Here is a 15,293-nt window from a genome sequence, read left to right as displayed (position 1 = left end):
ACAATGGGGATACAGTGGTAAGAAACTAAACCTGGCCTCTGCCCTGACAGCTTATAGTTGTTGGGGTTTTTTAAGGATTTTATTTATTTATTTAACAGAGAGAGAGAGAGAGAGAGAGAGATTACAAGTAGGCAGAGAGGCAGGCAGAGAGAGAGGGGGGAAGTAGCCTCCCTGCTGAGCAGAGAGCCCGATGCAGGGCTCGATCCCAGGACTGTGAGATCATGACCTGAGCTGAAGACAGAGGCTTAACCCACTGAGCCACCCAGGTACCCCTGTCAGCTTATAGTTTAGCAGAAAAGATACGCAGGTATACTGACGATAACTCACCTGTGCAAGAAGTTGGGTAACAGGAGGAAGGACACCTCATCTAGTATTTGGCCTGCTCTAAGACCTTTGAAGAATTTATCAAAACTCTGCCAACAAGTCCTGTACAATTTAAGTGCTGTATTTTCTAAGGGCTGTTCCACTTTTTCTAAATACGTGTAGCAAGTGTGCCTCTGGAATTTTGAATTTTGAGGCAACTATTTAAGTGCTTTTCATAAAAGGAAATGGAATCATTAGCCTTTTGCCTTTAGTACCCCACCACTTCACATGGGCTGTATGAACCAAGGAACCGATTATCAGTGGATGTATACACAGCTCCATCCTTCATTTAAAAGTGTTGCTTATTACAATTTAAAATATCCTACCTAACATTTGCCTTCTGTTGTTGTTTTATAATTTCCCTCGGCACTTTGAAGTGTGTAGGAGTTTAAACACTCTCTTTTAATGTTGCCGGTACTCAGATGGTTGCAACTTGCATGATTTATTAATTCTCTTGAGTAATTTCTCTTCCCACTAACAAGGCCTTAATTAACTCAGAGTTCCTAGCTGTCTCCACACAAGGAAAGAGCCATAACTTTCTTAAAACCTATCTCATAATTAGACTTTAAGTGAACACATTCAGGGCATTTTATTTTAGTGTATTTATAGTTTCTTAGGGGTTTATTAATAAAACTGCCTAAGCAAGAAGATTGTCTTTTTCATTATCTTACCTTCCCCCCCCCCCCGCCTTTTTGTTCTCTCTTAACAGAGTATGACCCTCCAGGATATCTCTACCAGGGGTCAGATATTAACGGGCAGATGGTGGAATATACTACTCTGCCTGGCACAAATCGGATAAATGGGAATGTTCATGGAAGCTTCATAAGCAATGGCGGTCTCAGCAATGGCTGCTCCCATCTTCACCATAAGATCCCCAATGGAGTCAGTGGAGTCATGAATGGGAGCTTAAACGGAGGGCTTTACTCAGGGCACACAAGCTCACTACCCAGGACACATGCGGATTTTGAACATCCTCGTCACCTAGTAAATGTAAGAGACCTAATTATAAATAAAGCCTCCCTATGCCCCATGGTGCCGGGGAGCAAGAACAGGGTCAGCCTACTTGGCTTTTGTCAACATAGAAACCTGGGTTTATTATACTAAAAGTAGTCTGTGTTACTGGCAGCGCCTTGATGGAGAGTAATCTCTGTAAGTGTTCTGTTGTCAGGTGATAGTTACATTCGTCATCATATATAAATCACTGGTTCATATTTTAAAATTATTTCACAGTGAAAGTGGAATCCCACTAATGAACTGGCTGGAAGTTATTCTTTTTCTTTTTTTTTTTTCAAAGATTTTATTTATTTATTTGATAGAGAGATCACAAGTAGACAGAGAGGCAGGCAGAGAGAGAGGGGGAAGCAGACTCCCCACCGAGCAGAGAGCCCAATGCGGGGCTTGATCCCAGGACTGTGAGATCATGACCTGAGCCGAAGGCAGAGGCTTAACCCCCTGAGCCACCCAGGCGCCCCTGAAAGTTATCCTTGAGAGTTTGAAATACCACTGGGCGTAGAGTGGACCCAGTACTTTAAATTTGCTTTATTTAGAGCAGAGTCTGAAAACTCATAGGCTTTAGAAGAGCCAGGTAGATCGTGAACTTGAGCAAAGCAGGTGGAGGTGTTCGCAGCCCGGAGAGCCCTAGCTACAGCTCACGCCAGTTATGGGCACACAGTACTGAGGGCCTGCGGTTACCGGGTTTTCTGATTTTTTTTCCAAAATATCTTGTAAATCTAGGCAAAATTGCCAGGTTTTTTACCTGTTGGCAACTACTTCCAATTTTTGGAAGCATTGCATAGGCCACGCGGAACCTATCTGCAGACCACCAGATTGTGACTTCCGACCTATAGTTACTTTTGTTTGTTGGGTCCCACGTGCGGTAGGGTTGTTGCCTGTAAGATTTTTGCCTTTTATTTATTTATTTATTTATATTTTTTGTTATTTTTTTAAAGATTTATTTGAGAGAGAGAGAGAGTGGAAGTGCAGAGGCAGAGGGAGAGGGAGTCTCAAACAGACTCTGCCCCAAGTGCAGAGCCTGATGCAGGGCTCAAGTTCACAACCCTGAGAGCATGACATGGGCCGAAACCAAAAGTCGGGTGTTTCACTGACTGCACCACCCAGGTGCCCCGGGATTTTTGCCTTTTATAATATTAGTATTCTTTAGCCACAAGGAGTGATAGACCTTGAAAAACGCTTTATTTCAGGGAGAATTCAGTGATACAGTTTAATTTTTGAAATGGGAATAGAATGACTAGTGTATTTTACATTTATGCTGGTTAAAGAGGTTCTCTGCATTAGGAAGTTTGATTTATTACACTGTTTGGCTGTGCATCCACGTTTTTCATTTTTCAATGAAATGGGTGATACGTTTGGTTGCACTCATTGTGTAATCAAGCACTCATTGAAGTTTTTGTCATTGTTCTGATTACAGACAAATTTGCCATAACCCACGAAGTGCTAAAATCTGAAAAAGTTCAGAGTTTTTTCATCCTCAACTTCAACAAAGATTTAGTAAAATATTGCATTTGGAGAGCAAAACTGTAATACATATTTGTATCTTAGAGCTGGGCATCTAATGGGTTTTGGGTGATCTATTTTTAGTGTATTGTAGAAAAATACCTAGTTTGCTTGAGTGCATCTCATTACCAAAAGAGAATAATGATTTCATTATTTTACGTGGAAAGACATGGCTTATATTCAGACTTCGTAAACGTTTTGGTCACCATTCCTGGTCCAAACTACTAACAGTGTCCAAGAAACGAAAGGAGAGAACATTAAGGTTTGAATAGCACATGCTGTTTCCGCAAGAAGAAAAAAAATAAACCTGATGTTTGATTGAGGATTTGGACATGGCAATTTGGGTTTTTTTGAACAATGAATTACTATTTAAATAATAGTTGTCCCTTCAGGTGTACAATTTTAGAGGCTCTCATCTGTGGTTTTTACTCATTAGTTTTCTTATCTTTTCTGGGTGGGAGGAAGTGGGGAAGTTTTCAAAATACTGGTGATCATAAAAATCATCGAATTAACTTTGATGTGTTTGGTGATTCAAGTAACACATTACCCCGTAGGCTGACTTCATTTTGCGAAGCTTTGGAGCTTCTGCTCACAGATGGAACGTAACAGAAGCTACTCTTTCTCACAATGTTTTCTTAAAAATCCCTGTTGCTAGTTGGATCAAGAATGTTGAGGGACGTTTTCAGTACTTTGGGTTTGCTTAGATTCTGGCTGTTGTTACGGGATGAATGGAAATGGAAAGTGTTCTGGGAAAAACAATTGCCTGAACTTTCCTTAACCTTGAAGAACTGCCCTGGGTTTGGGTGCACTGTGACAACCTCTCCCACCCTTATCAGACTCCGTTCTGCTGGTTTTCATCTGAAAGCAGAGTTTTTACTGTGACCGAAAGGCTGGTTCAATTCTGAACATCAGTTGTGGAGAACTCTTGACATTATATATGTCAAGCAAGCATTTTACAATGAGGTATGTGTTAATCCGGGCATTTTTCTTAATTGCCGGGCAGTTTCCGCCAAAAGCAACATCAAAATATTAATCCTCCCCTCCAAGTCATTGCTGGCTGAGAATCTACTCCATCTGGAAAAATATAACGTGTTCTAAAACTTAGTGGAGTCAAGTGAACAGACCTAATCGAAATAATTACAGGAAAATGAAGATGGGTTTATCTTATGACATCATTCAAACAGATTTCCACCCTGTTTCTCTAACTGGCATCACGTGGAATCGTTCCTTAACTGCTAGAAAAGTAAAAATGAACAGGAGGTTCTAAAGTACAGTGTATTTAGGACCCAGTAGATTTGAACCACTGAAGGGGAAGTGACTAAATTTCTCCATTTCTTTGGCTCCTTTCAGGACAAAAATACATGGAAAAAACATGGCCGTCAGCTTGTAAAGTGTAGTTTCAGTGTTGTATGGAACTCGCTTGTAACTATTGGTGAAGAATGATAAGCGTAACCTTGTTTGGGGGTTGGTTGAAATAGACCGTGTAGCTGTTTATCACTGGCCTGGCTTTTCCATTTGGGGCTGTTCAGTTTCAGGTCTGTGGTATCTTCACGATGTGTGTTTCTCTTTTTCCCTGTACTTCCGTCCCTGACCAGGGTGGTGGACTGTACACAGCAGTACCCCGGACCGACCCGCTGGAGTGCGTTAACTGTCGAAACTGTCGGAACAACAACAGGTACACGGCTCTGTGTTTGCGTGGGTTGCTGGGAATATGGGGTAGGACTCTTGTTTTTGCTCCCTCCACCAAAGGAGGTTCTTGACAGTACCTAGGCTATAAATCTCAGAATTTGGAGACTTAAGTGGAGGGCTGTTACTAATTTTTTGGCCCTGCTTTGTAATCTTTACCTTTCTGAGCCTTGGGGTCTTGAGATAGATGGACAGTATTAAAGATACTGTCTCCTACTGAGATATTATTAAAAGTTTTGATGTTTGTGAAATCTCTAGAGTCATTTCTATATACAGACTTTGTCTTTTTTCACCTGTTCTTTTCCACTCTGTTATGAATGAGAGTGTGTTTGAATGTTAGGGGACAGATAAATGTATAAAGTAATGTGTTTTCATAAATTTTCTTACAGGATTATTCAGTACCTTTTTTTTTTTAAATTCTTAAAACCTTGCAATAATTAAGTAGCAAAATCTCACTTTTTTTTTCCGAAGCTTTCTTTTTGGGGGATTTGAAAAAATCATTAAGTGACATGTGCACTTATAATATTTCACACAAGATAGAAAAATGTAGAGTAACATGTCCATTTCAATTTTGACAATATCAAGGAAGCTTTCAGGCTGCCTCTATACATAATAACTCCAAAAGAGTATCAGATTTTCCACTGTTTTAAAGTTGTGTCCTTCAGAAACCTTAGTCCTTTTTCTCCCGTAACAATGGTATTGGGTTACATTGTCTCAGAAGTCCTCCCCAGCCCTAAAACTCTACAATTTAGCAATTGTGTTAGAGCTAGTACATTAAATATAAGTATGGACTGGAGTTTGGGTATTTCATTATTGAAATGGAATGGGACCTACATTTTTTAAATCATTTACAAGGTTAAGAGCTGTGTCTGGAAATTACCAAAACCAGAACTTGGAAGTAGCTGGTCAACTACAGATTGACCAGTACATTTCTCAGCGTGTGTTTTGAGAGTCACATAGCAAAAGCAATAAAACTTCCTGGAGGTTTGTCCTTATCTTTTACTTAGCCCATCTTAGGGTGTCTGTGTTAGCAAGAGCTATCTGCCTATTTTGTGTACTGAGTTGTTTGTTACATTTTTAAAATTCTGTCTGACCCTAGCTAAATTTTAAGTTGTTTATAACATTGAAGCCATATTTTTGTCCTGAGCTGGCTGTAGGCTTTATCACAGTTTGTTAAGAACATACTAAAGATGTTTCATACACCTGGTAAGTAATCAAATAGACCTAATTGAGACAAATGGTATTGCCTAAAGACGTAATGTATTTTTCTTTTCTTTTTTTTTTTTTTGAGCTTCTTTTTTTTTTTAATTTTAATTTTAATTTTTTATTTTTTCAGCATAACAGTATTCATTATTTTTTTTCAGCATAACAGTATTCATTATTTTTGCACCACACCCAGTGCTCCATGCAATCCGTGCCCTCTACAATACCCACCACCTGGTGCCCCCAACCTCCCACCCCCCACCCCTTCAAAATTCTCAGATCGTTTTTCAGAGTCCATAGTCTCTCATGGTTCACCTCCCCTTCCAATTTCCCTCAACTCCCTTCTCCTCTCCATCTCCCCTTGTCCTCCATGCTATTTGTTATGCTCCACAAATAAGTGAAACCATATGATAATTGACTCTCTCTGCTTGACTTATTTCACTCAGCATAATCTCTTCCAGTCCCGTCCATGTTGCTACAAAACTTGGGTATTCATCCTTTCTTTTTTCTTTTTCTTTTTTTTTTTTTTTTTAAAGCTTTATTAACATATATTTTTATCCCCAGGGGTACAGGTCTGCGAATCGCCAGGTTTACACACTTCACAGCATACTACTACTACTACTACTACTACACTACTCACCATAGTACATACCCTCCCCAATATCCATAACCCCACCCCCCTCTCCCAACCCCCTCCCCCCATCAACCCTCAGTTTGTTTTGTGAGATTAAGAGTCACTTATGGTTTGTCTCCCTCCCAATCCCATCTTGTTTCATTTACTCTTCTCCTACCCCCTCAACCCCCCATGTTGCATCTCCTCTCCCTCATATCAGGGAGATCATATGATAGTTGTCTTTCTCCGATTGACTTATTTCGCTAAGCATGATACCCTCTAGTTCCATCCACGTCGTCGCAAATGGCAAGATTTCATTTCTTTTGATGGCTGCATAGTATTCCATTGTGTATATATACCACATCTTCTTTATCCATTCGTCTGTAGATGGACATCTAGGTTCTTTCCATAGTTTGGCTATTGTAGACATTGCTGCTATAAACATTCGGGTGCACGTGCCCCTTCGGATCACTACGTTTGTATCTTTAGGGTAAATACCCAGCAGTGCAATTGCAGGGTCATAGGGTAGTTCTATTTTCAACATTTTGAGGAACCTCCATGCTGTTTTCCAGAGTGGTTGCACCAGCTTGCATTCCCACCAACAGTGTAGGAGGGTTCCCCTTTCTCCGCATCCTCGCCAGCATCTGTCATTTCCTGACTTGTTAATTTTAGCCATTCTGACTGGTGTGAGGTGACATCTCATTGTGGTTTTGATTTGTATTTCCCTGATGCCGAGTGATATGGAGCACTTTTTCATGTGTCTGTTGGCCATCTGGATGTCTTCTTTGCAGAAATGTCTGTTCATGTCCTCTGCCCATTTCTTGATTGGATTATTTGTTCTTTGGGTGTTGAGTTTGCTAAGTTCTTTATAGATTTTGGACACTAGCCCTTTATCTGATATGTCATTTGCAAATATCTTCTCCCATTCTGTCAGTTGTCTTTTGGTTTTGTTCACTGTTTCCTTTGCTGTGCAAAAGCTTTTGATCTTGATAAAATCCCAAAAGTTCATTTTTGCCCTTGCTTCCCTTGCCTTTGGTGATGTTCCTAGGAAGATGTTGCTGCAGCTGAGGTCGAAGAGGTTGCTGCCTGTGTTCTCCTCGAGGATTTTGATGGATTCCTTTCTCACATTGAGATCCTTCATCCATTTTGAGTCTATTTTCGTGTGTGGTGTAAGGAAATGATCCAATTTCATTTTTCTGCATGTGGCTGTCCAATTTTCCCAACACCATTTATTGAAGAGGCTGTCTTTTTTCCATTGGACATTCTTTCCTGCTTTGTTGAAGATGAGTTGACCATAGAGTTGAGGGTCCATTTCTGGGCTCTCTATTCTGTTCCATTGATCTATGTGTCTGTTTTTGTGCCAGTACCATGCTGTCTTGATGATGACAGCTTTGTAATAGAGCTTGAAGTCCGGAATTGTGATGCCACCAACTTTGGCTTTCTTTTTCAATGTTGCTTTGGCTATTCGAGGTCTTTTCTGGTTCCATATAAATTTTAGGATTATTTGTTCCATTTCTTTGAAAAAAATGGATGGTATTGCATTAAATGTGTAGATTGCTTTAGGTAGCATAGACATTTTCACAATATTTATTCTTCCAATCCAGGAGCATGGAACATTTTTCCATTTCTTTGTGTCTTCCTCAATTTCTTTCATGAGTACTTTATAGTTTTCTGAGTATAGATTCTTAGTCTCTTTGGTTAGGTTTATTCCTAGGTATCTTATAGTTTTGGGTGCAATTGTAAATGGGATGGACTCCTTAATTTCTCTTTCTTCTGTCTTGTTGTTGGTGTAGAGAAATGCAACTGATTTCTGTGCATTGATTTTATATCCTGACACTTGACTGAATTCCTGTACAAGTTCTAGCAGTTTTGGAGTGGAGTCTTTTGGGTTTTCCACATAGAGTATCATATCATCTGCGAAGAGTGATAGTTTGACTTCTTCTTTGCCGATTTGGATGCCTTTAATTTCCTTTTGTTGTCTGATTGCTGAGGCTAGGACTTCTAGTACTATGTTGAATAGCAGTGGTGATAACGGACATCCCTGCCGTGTTCCTGACCTTAGCGGAAAAGCTTTCAGTTTTTCTCCATTGAGAATGATATTTGCGGTGGGTTTTTCATAGATGGCTTTGATACGTAATGTATTTTTCTATGTGATTCTTGTGGCCATCGGCAGATCTCAGTTCAACATTGGCATTAAAGCGATGTTACAGGAGAACCTTGGGCTTGAGAATAAGCAGACAGACATAGGATTTGCTGCTGCTTAAATCCGCAATCTTGGGAAAGTTACATTATCTCTCTGTGGCTATATCCTTATCTGAAAAATGGAAAATTGCCCTAGGAAATGTAAAATCACCCCAACATACTCTGATGATAGATTTTGGCAATTTGCTGCTAATCATGTCTTTATGATGAAGTTACTCCTGGTACCAAAAAGACATCCCATTTCTTAAAAGAACTTTTATGAGCGGTTTCTACCATCTTGCATTCATGGCCATTTGTATATTTGTGTGGGTGAATGTGTGTGTGAGTGAGTATATGTGTATAGTATTGGGGGCTTTTGTTACACGTTTTGGTTTTTTTTTTTTTTTTTTTCCCTTTAAGACAGTGAATGGGCAGTTACAGTTCTATTAATTTTTTAAGTTGATGACTTCTTGCATTTCATGCGTGGGGGTTTTACTCTTACCTAGGAACATAGGTGTGTTCTCTTTAGTCTGAGAAAATCAGCTTCTGTTTGTCCCTGGCTTAAATTTACTTCTTTCCTACATGAGTGTCTGCCTGTTTAGGGCAAGTCTTGGCTTGCCTGCATTGCCTCCATGGTTAGCCAGATGTCTCCTCTGGCTCCCATGAGCCATTATGTGATTTTGATGCTTAGCAATCTGCCAGATAAATATCAGTAAATACCTACCTTCAGCTCTGGAAAATTGGAATCATTAAATTTGAAGCTTCTAACTCTTTTGACTTTGAAATCGAAAACAGCTATCTTTGCTCAAGATACCCTAACTGACAAAATCTGGAATAAGCTTTGAATGCTGAGAGGCAGAGAAGCACAATTTTAGTGCATTTACACTTTTAGAATGTTGACATCACTAACAACACCTTTACATCTCCGAATGCCCGTTGAACTAAGGTGGACACACTTAGAGGCATAATTTTAGTTATGTTAGATGAGGGCTCACCTAAGGGTGAACACAGGCGTGCCTCGTTTTATTGTGCTTCTTCGCTTTATCGCACTTTGCTGATACTGTGTTTTTGTGGCCACCATGTATCACGCAAGTCTGTCGATGCCCATTTGCCAATAGTGTCTGCTCACTTTGTGTCTCTTTCACATTTTGGTAATTCGGGCAGTATTTCAAATTTTTTCCTTATTCTGTTATCGTAACCTCATCTGGGATTGTGACTCTCTGAAAGCTCCGATGATGGTTAGCATTTTTTTTTTAAGCAATATTGTATTTTTTTAATCGAGGCATGTATGTTTCAATAATAAAGGTGTGGGAGGGATGTGAGTTTTTTTTTATGTTAAGCAGAAGTGGGGATATTGGTTAAATGTTGAAAAACAGTGGGTTAATTGCATCGTATTTCTCTGGAAGATTTTTGAGAAGGGGAGCCCTGTATTCGAGAGATGTCTTTAGGCTTGATTAGTGGTAGCAGGGCACAGTGGGGTTGCAGGGAAGAGACCAGCCTGGTGGTTTCTGTAAAGAAGACCCTAGCTTTCGTGCAAGGAACGGGTATAGCAAGGAAGAGATGGGGGAGGTTCTAGTGTGGGAATCTTTTTTTTTTTTTTTAAGGCTTATTTGTTTATGCGAGAGAGGGGTGGGAAGGGGCAGAGGGAGAGCAAGAGACAGAATCTCAAGTACATTCCCCGCTGAATGTGGACCCTAACATGGGTCTTGATCTCATGACCCTGAGATCATGACCTGAGCCAAAATCAAGAGTCAGATGCTTAACTGACTGAGCCACCCAGGTCCCCTAGAGTGGGACCCTTTAGGACTTGGCCATTGACTGATAGGGATCTAGAAAAATAAAGGAGGTTCAAAATGATTAGAAAGTTTCAAGCATGGGTGGCATGGTAATTGCCATGGTAATAGTAATAGAAATGAGGAACATAAGGGGCACCTGGGTGGGTCAGTGAGTTAAGCATCTGCCTTCAGCTCAGGTCCTGGGATCGAGCCCCATGTCAGGCTCCCTGCTCAGTGAAGAGTCTCCTTCTCCCTCTCCGTCTGCCCCCCCCAACTTGTGTTTGCTCACACTCTCTCTCTCAAATAAATAAATAAAATCTTGGAAAAAAGAAAGGAAGGAAGGACAGACAGATGGGGGAACTTAATAAAATGACATATTGAGAAAAAGGGACGGATTTGGTTTTGGGCATTTAGAGGTCCAAGTGCCGGTCGGCTGTCTAAGCCAAGGAGACAGATGAAGGTGCTGGTTCAGGGGGCAGATCGGTACTATGAGACATATTCAGGAGTCATTTGCATCTAAGTAATAGAACTTAAATATGGGTGAGATCTCCAAGGGAGACAGTAGCCATGGCTGATTATTTTTAGTTATTTAAGGTGTTGTTTTGCCCTATTTCATAATTATTTAAAGCGATTAGACATCCTTATTATAAGGCAGTCTCTTTTATTATTTTCTGCTTATGGGCTTGAAATGTCTTTGAGAAGCAGCACCTGAGTGGCTCAGTAGGTTAAGCGACTCTTGGTTTCAGGTCAGGTCTTGATCTCAGGGGCATGAGTTCAAGCCCCACATTAGGATCCACGCTGGGTATTGAGCCTACATTAAAATAATAATAATAATAATAATAAAGCGTCAGATCCTGGTGCTGTTATTTGAAATGTCTTTGAGGAGATGATAAAGGGGTAGGATGGTATAAGGAGAGTGAAAGGAAAAAGCATTCATTTATTCATTCAGCAAACATTTGTTGCAAGTATGTAGTGGGCTAGACACCCAGCTAGATCCTGGGACATAGGAAGCAAACTAGGCATTGTCCCTGCCTGGTTTTGAGCTTATAGTTTGATGGGGAGACATACCTTTTTTCAAAAGGATACAAATAAATCATAAAAATGACTATATACTTAAAACTGGGTGTTTTAAAGGAAAAGTAAAGACTGTATTAGAAAAGAACGGCCTCCCCAAGCATGTGACATTTTGCTCTAAAGCTGTGAAGAATTTGTAAAACTAGGTGAAAGAGGAGGGGATAGGTTTAAAACTTTCCAGGCAAAGACAAGGTACCATGTACACAAAATCTGTAAGCAGAATGCCAGGATTCATACAGAGCTTCAGGAAGACTAATGTGGCAGGAACCTCACAAGTGAAGGAGCCAGAGGTAAAAGGTGAGCAAAACCAAGTCATGCAGAGCCGTGGTGAGTCAGCAAGAGATTTTAGGTAGGCCAGCATTGTGCTAAAACATTCTGGATGGAGTTTGGAGAATAAATTGGATGGGGCAAGAGAGATACAGGGGACCAATCAGATGGCTATTGCAGTAGCTCAGAGGAGAAGCTGGGCACTAGGATTGTTGCAGTAGACAAGAAGAGAAGTAGATAGGTTTACGAGATTTAAAAAGTGCCAATTAAAAAAAAAAAGATACGAGGGATTGGTTGAGAAGGCAGGCAAGGGGTTATCTAGGTAACTTGGTGCAACCACTGAGCTAAGAATCACTGCAGGAGATGAGGAGAAACTGTTTACCCCTCAGCGCATACCCTTGGGAGTCATTCTTCTAGACCCCACATCAAACTCACCTTTACACAGGGTGGGTCTTATATTCCACAGATGCCTAAGAACTGAGGAAGTCTTGCTTAGGGCCTGACCCCCCTGTAATCTTAGCTGCATAGTGTCCTGCCATGCCTTCTTGGGTTGAAACTTAAATGTATTTTGTAGAGTGGGCTCCTAAGAAACAAGTCAATGCCAGCCTTAGACCCCTTTTATCATCCCTCTGTTTTGGCAGTAGCTATCTGGAGAGAAAACGTTGCTTTTATTGTCTAAATTGGAATACTGATGTGAAAATGTGAGAACAAGTAAGAGGAAATGTGCATTGCAGTAGTCTGCGGAGTTTTATTGATTCCTGTGCTCTCGTGGCATGTTGTAAATGCCTGCTTCACTGTATTCAGCTAATTTGAACGCTTTTCACGGTTTAAGAGTGATTTGTAATAGCTCGCCATGGACAGCTAGAAAGAGGCGTATAGAATGTGGCTTTGTGGGGAGTCCGTCCCCTCCACTAAAGACTTAATTGAGAAATCCTTGTGCATTTCAGGAATGTAACAGATTTTAATCAAATAAATCAAAAGCGCTTTATCCTCCTCCTTCTCTCCTCCTCTTCTCAATTTAAAAAGGCAGTGGCGCGGTTCTGGATATGTAATCAACTGGGGTTTTTGTCAGTTGCTTGGCTAGCTTAATGGGAAAGGATTGACGTTAAATCCTGCCTGTTTACCATCAGTCTTGATAATTTGCAAAAGAGTAGAGAGGACACTGATGGAATTCACAGATGAACGGAGAGGTCCCATCAGGAAGGAACAAGATATTAAGGGTCCTAGAAAGATTGGAAGTGGGCAGGAAGTAGCCAAATAAAAATGAGCTTGGAAAAATGGATATAATCCATCTGGGGGAAGAAGCGCAAGCTATACGTGGCTGATGGTCAGGAGGAGAGATAAAGTTAGTGCTTAGGAAGCGCAGATACCATGAATGATCTCCGAGGTTTTGCCTAGTGATGACCTTTAAAGTCTGTGTGTTGTTGGGCTTGGGGACACTCTTTCACCCACTGGGAACCTTCCACTGGAGTCCGATATATGCAGATAAAAATAGTGTGTAGAGAGGAGCATGCAAACGTTTCGTTAGAGTACTGGCTCATTCTGGCTTACGAGTTGAGCTGCCCAGCTGGTTTGTTAAGTAGGAAAATGACTACTTGTTGATTATGCCTAAATTCTTTCCCCCAGCAAGTGACTCTGTTAAAACTCAGTCTGTCTCCTATGGCTGATCACATAGCTACTTCAGAACTCGCCATAAAAACCAGAGGCAGAAAACACACAAAACCTAAGACTTGGTTTCTTTCCCATCTGTGGTAATCTTGCCTTGTTCCCTAAGAAAAAAATTTCAAAGCACTGTGATTTTTTTTTTTTTTTTAAGATTTCATTTATTTGACAGAAGGAAACACAGCAAGAGAGAGAGAACACAAGCAGGGGGAGCAGGAGAGGGAGAAGTAGGCTTCCCACCGAGCGAGTCTAATGCGGGGCTCGATCCCAGGACTCTGGGATTATGACCTGAGCCGGAGCCAGACACTTAAGGACTGAGCCATCCAGGTGCCCCTGTGTCTGATTTTTCAAATTGCTCAGCACCTTCCTTTTGGGGAAGTTCTATATTTCCTACTTATAAGATGGAAACTAAGGGCCCATTTTCAGGGAGTTAGGTGGTTAGGATAGTGTTTTTTGGTCTTTTATTTGTAAGATAGTGTGCGTGTGAGCTTGTCATGTTCAGTAACGTAGTCATTTATTGTCACCTATTATGTGACAATCACCAGTAAACTAATTCCTAAAGGGCAGCTCCCACTCTGAGATGGGGGTCATTACATGCAGTAAAGAGTATACGATAAGAGTGGGGGACAGCCATGGCCCTGGGGGAATGCATCGGGGTGCTGTTGCCTAGTAACTGATGAGCTTCCAAAAATAAGCCTGGGTCAGCAAACTAATGGAGACACTGAGGCCAGAGGAAACAGAAGTGAGCAGACTAGTAAAACAGACCACCACCAAGATGTGACTGTTTCAGAAGTCTCAAGGACATACTCATGAACGTACATGTCATACATCCAAGAGATTTACGGAGATCCAGTCTTTGCCCTCTCGCCATAACCAAAAGAGGAAACTTATGCAGGTATCTACTCAGAGTAATTCTGTTTGTAATTGTGCTTATCAAATATCCAGCTGCTGGGTATACAGAAATGGAACACTTCGCTAGAAAATATTTTAGGGGTCCTCGGTAGTTTTCCTGGAATGTCCAAAATACATTTAATGAAATACTCACGCAACACACTCATCCAAGCGCAATTCTGTGCCAATCTCTTCCTTCCTAGTGTGTGCTCCTCAGATGGTTGGTTCAAGTTTATGACACTGTAATAGTCCTTCTTCTGTCTTACAGGTTTGTCAGGTCTGTCCTGTTAACTGAAAACATATCTTGGTAAACTAACAGGTCTCAGACCACCTGAATCCGTTTTAGCACATATTTTTGTCCGTGGCAAGATGCCGAGAGTTCTATTTACTCAATGCTTTTAAACTTAAAATTAAGAGAAGTCGTTTCATTGAGCCAGAGACAACTTCGTTAAAACCTTCACTCTACCTTAAGCCAATAATAACTGCAATTGAAGGATTATCTGGGGACCCTGAGGCAGTGAAATTATAAACTCTTTGACTATATGAACTGTAAAGTGTGCAGTGGAAGAGCATCTTGATGAATGTCAGATATTTGCAGATAGACTCATTTGACCTGTTTCTCACTGCCTGTAGATTGGGGTCTTTATGGATATTCTTTCATGTGATTACCTGACAGCTTTAGAAATTTTAGTTCAGGGGGCGCCTAGGTGGCTCAGTCATTAAATACCTGCCTTCGGCTCAGGTCATGATTTCAGGGTCCTGGTATCAACCCCCGCATCAGGCTCCCTGCTCTGCAGGAAGCCTGCTTCTCCCTCTCCTTCTCCCCCTGCTTGTGTTCCCTCTCTTGCTGTCTCACTCTCTGTCAAATAAATAAATAAAATCTTTGAAAAAAAAAAAAGAAATTTTAGTTGAGGTATTAATCAGTAAAATTGTTTTCACATGCTGTATTCCTAATTCTATTCAGAACAGGTATTATATATATATATATATATATATATATATATATATATATATTTCTTATTTTATTTTATAAAGATTTTTATTTATTTGAGAGAGAGTGAGCG

The 15,293-nt window shown here is 40.7% G+C and overlaps 1 protein-coding gene across 17 annotated transcripts in view; it reads left to right on the top strand.

The window, feature by feature from the left end:
- CDON (cell adhesion associated, oncogene regulated) overlaps positions 1-15,293 on the top strand; it is a 103,802-nt gene that overhangs the window by 77,387 nt on the left and 11,122 nt on the right. For all 17 annotated transcript variants that reach the window (XR_007120911.1, XR_007120910.1, XR_007120912.1 and 14 more), the window contains 2 exons: positions 1,073-1,353; positions 4,473-4,552. Coding sequence is in view for 14 of the 17 variants with exons in the window: in XM_047691385.1 (XP_047547341.1) it covers positions 1,073-1,353; positions 4,473-4,552 (361 nt within the window). In the remaining 3 variants the exon portion in view is untranslated. The remainder of the gene's footprint in view (positions 1-1,072; positions 1,354-4,472; positions 4,553-15,293) is intronic.

This window comes from Lutra lutra, chromosome 10 (assembly GCF_902655055.1).
Source record: "Lutra lutra chromosome 10, mLutLut1.2, whole genome shotgun sequence".
NCBI classification, from domain to species: Eukaryota; Metazoa; Chordata; class Mammalia; order Carnivora; family Mustelidae; genus Lutra; species Lutra lutra.
Note: the sequence above shows the minus strand (reverse complement) of the source record. Positions and strands in the feature narration are given on the sequence as shown.